Source organism: Camellia sinensis, chromosome 13 (assembly GCF_055761805.1).
Source record: "Camellia sinensis isolate YWXY chromosome 13, ASM5576180v1, whole genome shotgun sequence".
NCBI classification, from domain to species: Eukaryota; Viridiplantae; Streptophyta; class Magnoliopsida; order Ericales; family Theaceae; genus Camellia; species Camellia sinensis.
Window position 1 is genome coordinate 46,825,934 of NC_138973.1, and position 6,352 is coordinate 46,832,285.

At 29.5% G+C, this 6,352-nt stretch overlaps 1 protein-coding gene across 2 annotated transcripts; it reads left to right on the plus strand.

The window, feature by feature from the left end:
- Positions 1–1,024: 1,024 nt before the first annotated feature.
- Positions 1,025–4,818, plus strand: LOC114279497 (vacuolar protein sorting-associated protein 55 homolog). 2 transcript variants are annotated; one of them, XM_082902157.1, is made up of 6 exons: positions 1,132–1,334; positions 1,718–1,855; positions 2,876–3,007; positions 3,123–3,162; positions 4,264–4,348; positions 4,463–4,818. In XM_082902157.1, exons 3-6 carry the CDS (start codon positions 2,909–2,911, stop codon positions 4,656–4,658), a joined length of 420 nt encoding a protein of 139 aa, XP_082758283.1. In that variant the 5' UTR covers positions 1,132–1,334; positions 1,718–1,855; positions 2,876–2,908; the 3' UTR covers positions 4,659–4,818. The 2 variants fall into 2 exon arrangements, with proteins under 2 accessions (XP_028077554.2, XP_082758283.1); XM_028221753.2 differs by lacking the exon at positions 1,718–1,855 and having other exon boundaries at positions 1,025–1,334.
- The last annotated feature ends 1,534 nt before the right edge of the window (positions 4,819–6,352 follow it).

The window sequence follows — 6,352 nt, forward strand, 5'->3', positions numbered from 1 at the left end:
TAAACATGATTTCAATTCTTTTGTTTTTCTTTATAGTTTTTAATTTAAGATTAAAATTTAATTATTTTCATTACTTCTTTAATTTCTTAGATTGCAAGAATCTATTAAATTTAATACTATATTAACGATACATGTTAGTTTTATTTTTATTTTACGTTATGAAAAATAAAATCAATAATTTTACACATAATACAACTAAATTTATTTTGGGTGGAGTAAGGGGAAATTAATTAATTTTATGTATATTATAAAATCATAACAAGTATTAAGTTATTTGTGCATTAAACTCATAATTTTTTAATTTTTTTAATAATTTTACACAACTTTTAAATTTACAAATAATACTCTATTTGGTTTGGAATTTTCAATAACAGTTTTTTCAGTTTTCAATTCGTATTTTTATATTTTTAGATCCACTTAATCTTGATATACTTAAAAGGTATAAAATTTGTACAAAAATCTTTAAAAGATTTATTGAATACAACAAAATACGAAAATGTATTGAATTTTCTTATTTTTTATTTATTTATTTTTTGGTGAATTTTTTTTTAAAAAAAAATTATATAAATATTATACTTTTTTAGTGTATCTAGATTAGGTATATCTAAATTTTTTTTAAAAACTATGTAAAATATTAAAAAAATTACTAAAAAATAAAAACTTAATTTTCTAAAAAGTGAGTTAAATCAAAAATTTTATATAAGAGAAACAAAATGATTAAAAAAAAAATAAGTATAATATATATGAACAAAAAATATTTATCCCGTGCATAGCACGGGTGAATGCTAGTAGTTTATTATACTATTGTTATATTTTAACATGAAGTTTTAAAATTTGGAGTAGGATATATATATATATATATATATATATATATATATGGGTATATAGTGGTGTTTTGAAAAGTTAGAAAAAAATTGACTTTTTAATTTTGTTTTGCAAAAAATTGGGTATTTTAGATAAAAAAAAAAAAATTTGACTTTTTCAACTAAAAAAATTAAAAAATGAAAAAATTAACTTTTTTGATGTGTTCCAAAAGACCCCATGGTGGGAGTTACGGACTTGACGCTTGCCATCATCCCGACAGACCAAACAGTAAGATTATAGAATTTCCCTATTGAGTAAATTCAGTTGTTTGGTTATGCGTACACACCCACTCCAACTTTGTAGCTTTTACCCAAAAAAAGAAGGGTGAAAAACAAGCACCAGTAGATCCCATCCCATCCCGTTGGATTGGAGCATCCAAAAAGCAGCTTTTGAACCCTAAAATTGATTCCAAACAACGCATCACTTCTGCATATTCCCTCGGAGTTTCGCCCCAGATTTCACTCTCTCATGTAAGCATGTCTTCACTTCGAATGTTATCTATCTATCTATCTATCTATCTATCTATATATAAATCAATCACGTAAAATGACTCCGTATATATAGTAATGTTTGTATTCTATAGCCATACTTGCTGAATTTTGGGTGTCTTAAATTGTATGTTTGTCGGACAAGTGTTTCGAAATTTTGGATTTTAACAATTTTGCTTTATGAAACATCAACACTATTATTAGTTTCATGAATTTTATTATTGGCGCAATGTGCCTATAAATTATAGTTTGATACCCAATTTTTTACTTTAAATTAGGAATAAAACCCAGTGTACAGATTGGTCAACTGAGAGTAATTTCTGTTTGTAATGCATATGCAACATTTCATTTCATTGCTTATACAGGGCACTAGATCCAGTGCTGGACAACTTTGAAATGATGATGATAGGTTTACAAAATCAAATTGTGGTGTCAACAAATGGATGTTAATCATCATGACTTGTTTGTTGTGATTTATTCAGTCTAGCATTTCATGGGTTTAGGTAAAAGTTCTCAAATATTGTTCAAATCTGAATTATAACCTATATTACATGGACTCTTCTGAATGTATGAAGTAGCTGTGTTAGACACTCAACACTTGGATAAGAATATGGGGTGATATGTATCCAACATTTGTAGTTGGACATTCGCTTAGTAATTCAAGTTTAACATAAAACTATGACACCTCACGAACACTATTTTACCCAAGAAAATTAAAGAAATATGAATATTTGTTTTGTACTCATATCCTGGATGTGGAAATTAGATGAATCAGACAGTTAGAGACATTCCCGCACCATCACCGGTACCTGTGTCCATGCAACATAGATTGACGCTAAGCATCACTGTCTTTCTTTAATTCAAAAGTGATATAAATCACAACATGTGCTTTCTGATATATCCCACATGTGCTTTCTGATAACAGAAAGATAAACTGATATATCCCACATGTTCTTTCTGATTTATATAAGCTTCACTGCTTTGCGTGTTTATACCATATGGCAGTTTGCATCATTGCTATTCCACACAAATATTGGTCCTTTGGGAATACGTAGTTTTCCCCCTACTAATTAGTGATTTCATAGATTAATTCATCCGGAGCTCCCTCCCTTTGCATCTGGCTCTATCTAATCTTTCATTTTATGCCCAACATGTGACCGAACATTTTCTGAATTAATTTGATGAAGGTTCTGCTAAATTTGTATGTTGGTTGAGTGCCTAAAAGAGTCATCTACTTCTTTGGACATGGGACCCAACTGTGTGTATAATACAGACCTTAAACATAGGAAAGGTGGAGTTCCTATATTGCTAAAAAAGTTCACTGGTAGTTTGATAAATAAAATTTACTATCCTGGAAATCATCAGAAATCATGGTGATGTGTGACCTATTCTGCCTGAGTCATTCTTTTATTCGTTTTTTTTTAATCCTTCCCATTCTTGGAAGACCACTTTTTTTCTTTGTAATTTAAAAATATATATATATATATATATATGTAACGCACTGGTATCTATCTTCATTCCAGACTTCCTCTCCATGAATTGAGGCAACTTCAATTATGGCAGACATACCAGGTTATGTGAGAGCCTGCTTGCAAACTGGGAAACTTGTTTTCTTGGCAATTTTGGTCTCTGGAGGAATCGTCTTGCAAGTTTTGGTTAGTTGCATTCTTTCATGTTCATTGCTCTGGGTTCACTATATGCGATTATGTTGCACATCCCTTGTAACAAAATCATTATTAGTTGCTTACTTTTACTTTTGTAATGCCACAGGCTTGTGCTTTGTACAATAATTGGTGGCCAATGCTAACAGGTAGGGAGATGCAAGATTTTCTTGGGTTTTATTTAGAGTCTTTTCCGGTAATAAGCTTTAAATTTTAGTGTGTTTTGTAGTTCTCCTTTTGAAAAAGAATCAGTTAGATGTAGCTATTTTATTTGTCGGTATTTCAAATCACGAGTTACATGACAGTATATGAGCATACAACATCTTTGCAAGTACCAAGTGCTTAAATTAATATGAGTTCCTTAAGTTATCCTCAGAAACCAATTCGAGAGGTCTCCTCAATTATGTATTGGTTAGTTCATTGTTGGTGCTATTTTAGATATTGAAAATAGACTTCATCAACCATAGAAGAAACTTGTTTTTCCTTGAAGACTAATTCATTTCTTCAAAAATATGGTGTTCAAATACTATACCTGCAAGCAAACATTTCTTAGTTGAGTCATTGAATATAGCGTGTAGACTGCTTTAAGCATTCAGATTCCTGAACCCCTTGAATTATGGAGTAGTGTTTAAAATTTTGTCAAATTGCATATATTTTCATGTCCTCCACATGGAGGAATGGATATGCATTCGGGCATTTGTCATGCTTTCAATTGTTTAGAATCGTCCTGGAGAAAAAAAAAACTTCTTAATATAGTGTTCTAACTTCCATTTTGGATTTGATGGTTTTACTGTCATTGACAAGTAGATACAATATGTGCTTGTAGACAATTTAGGTACTACTTGAAAATGCCAATTGCCATGTTGATGAAGTCTAAGAGATTTTTTTTTGTTTTTTGATAAATAAGAGATCATACTAGACAATCTTCATTTATTAAAAATTAGCACCTGACACCTAACCATTGCCCAGCTAAAAGGAAAAAACCCAGCCAGGTGTGTCATTTTTTTGACCCAGACATATTCAGGCTAGTCATTAACTTGGGTTAGATTCTTGTTGTAGACTGGAATACCATATTCACTTATATTGGCAATTTGTTATTAACGCCTGATATGTAATTATTTTATAAGACAAGTGAAGAAGTCCGATCTAAGTTTTCTTCACATTAATTTTACAGGCAATTGGAATTTGAGATACTATTTGTTTCATGGAATAGGTTCTGACAAATAATGTTGCATATTGTCATCTTGCAGCTGTAATGTACGTGCTTTTTCCCCTGCCTCTGCTGTTCTTTGCGGGTTCTGATACCTCTTCTTTCACTTCTGAATCTTCAAATGGGTTGGGCTTTTTCCTTTGAACTAACCAATAAGATAGGACCTTCCATCTTAAATTTGTTTTGACTATGGAAATAATCTTTTTTAACTTATTGCTTTAAAACAACTGATGAAACAGCTGGGTGGACGCAAGTAAATTCCTCTCCGGGGCTTCGGCCATGGGCAGCATTGCCATACCAACTATCTTAAGGCATGCCGGTGTTATTGGTTGGGGAGCTCTGGGAATGCAACTTGGATCTTATTTCGTTTTTATTTTAGCTGTTGTTTGCTATATTAAGATGAACAGTGACGATGATGGATACAGTATGTTCTGAGACTTGGGTCCAAGGACCCTGCCCTATTTGTGTAAATGAGGAATTGATTGTCAATTTGGGTTGATAATGTTTTTTTGTTTTTTTTTTTTTTATTGTGTGATCATACTCGCCATTTGTAAAATAATAGTATTAAGTGTCTTTAGTTTCAATTTTCTGGAAATTGAGTTGTTTGTTTTTCGTATATTTTTATTTTTAGTAAATATTTTTAAAATTTTAAACAGTTTTTTTTACTTTTTTAGGTGCTCTTTATTTAGATGTATCTAAAAAGTAAAATATTTGTGAAAAAAATATTTTAAAAAATCAATAAATAAACAAAAATACGAAAAATATATTGAATTTTCATTTTTTTTTTGTATTTACTATTTAGTGAATTTTTTAAAGATTTTTTTTACAAATATTATATTTCTTAAGTGTATTTATATTAGGTATGTCTCAAAATTAAAAAAATTATTTAAAATATTAAAAATTTAAGTGAAAATAAAAAATATATATATATAGAAAATAAAAAAATAATTTTTTTTGAAAAATGAATTTTAAAAATCAAAAGCGAACTTATTTTTTAAATAATATTTTTGTCCAGTGACTGAGTGCCTTTTGTCTTGTTTGAAATATTTTAATGATTTTGTTTTATAAAAGCTCTCGAGGTTGTCTGGTCTTTTGTCTATTTCAGAATTGGTCGAGTTTTTTTTTTTCAACAATGTTAGAGGGTTACAATTTTTGTGGCTATAATGGTTCAAAACTGTTAAAACGATGTCGTTTTGACATACTTTGCACTCAAAACAATGTCGTTTTAACAGTTTTAAGCCATTGTGACCATAAAAATTGTGGCCCTCAAATATTTTCCTTTTTTTTTTTTTAACGGAAAAATTGGTCGAGTTTGAGCTGGCACCTCTCATGTGGGAGACGCAATCACTGCGTTTAGTTTTAATTTTTTAAATTGGATTTTTTTTAGTGTGAATTTTTTGTTTTTTATTTTTAGTAAATATTTTTAAAATTTTAAGTAATTTTTTTACTTTTACAGATGTAATTTATTTAAATATATATAAAAAATAAAATATTTATAAAAAAATATTTTAAAAATTAATAAATACACAAAAATAATGAATTTTCGTAATTTTTTATATTTTTGGTATTTAGAGAATTTTTTAAAAATTATTTTCACAAATATTATATTTTTTAAGTATATTTATATTAGGTGTATCTAAAAATTAAAAATATATATATTAAATTGTTAGAATAGTAGAGAGATAGAGAGAAAATAATATGTATTGTATTCAATGAATTAATCATATACAATAGAATACCTATATATATAGGTTGAAAAAGAGTATCCTACTAGAAACCTATTGTGTGGGTAATTTTCTGACCACACTGCCCGCCTAGTAATAAGCTGGAGAGCACCGGCAGAATAGATGGCTTCAGCAAACCTGCAACAGAAAAAAAAGGCTCCGGCGGTGGCTCTTCTACCTGGGGGCACTCCGACGATCAAGTCAGTATATCTCTCAAAGATAAATCAAGTACTAAACTCACAAGCTTAAGTATAAAACTGCGTACCTTAGACCCACGGGGGTGCCTCTCTTTTATAGTTTACTCAATCTAAGTCTCACTAGAAGCCTAACTTCTATGGACTCCAATTCAATACTGACTTGGACTCTTCAAGAGATAAAGATAATCTCCCTAAGAGTTTTATCCTT

Bases quoted from the DNA above. Each gene is read 5' to 3' on its own strand.
- LOC114279497 (XM_028221753.2), top strand. From the start codon at position 2,909: ATGGCAGACATACCAGGTTATGTGAGAGCCTGCTTGCAAACTGGGAAA. The intron at 3,163-4,263 runs GTAGGGAGATGC...GTCATCTTGCAG, and splicing joins TTGGTGGCCAATGCTAACAG to CTGTAATGTACGTGCTTTTT. The intron at 4,349-4,462 runs GTTGGGCTTTTT...CTGATGAAACAG, and splicing joins ACTTCTGAATCTTCAAATGG to CTGGGTGGACGCAAGTAAAT.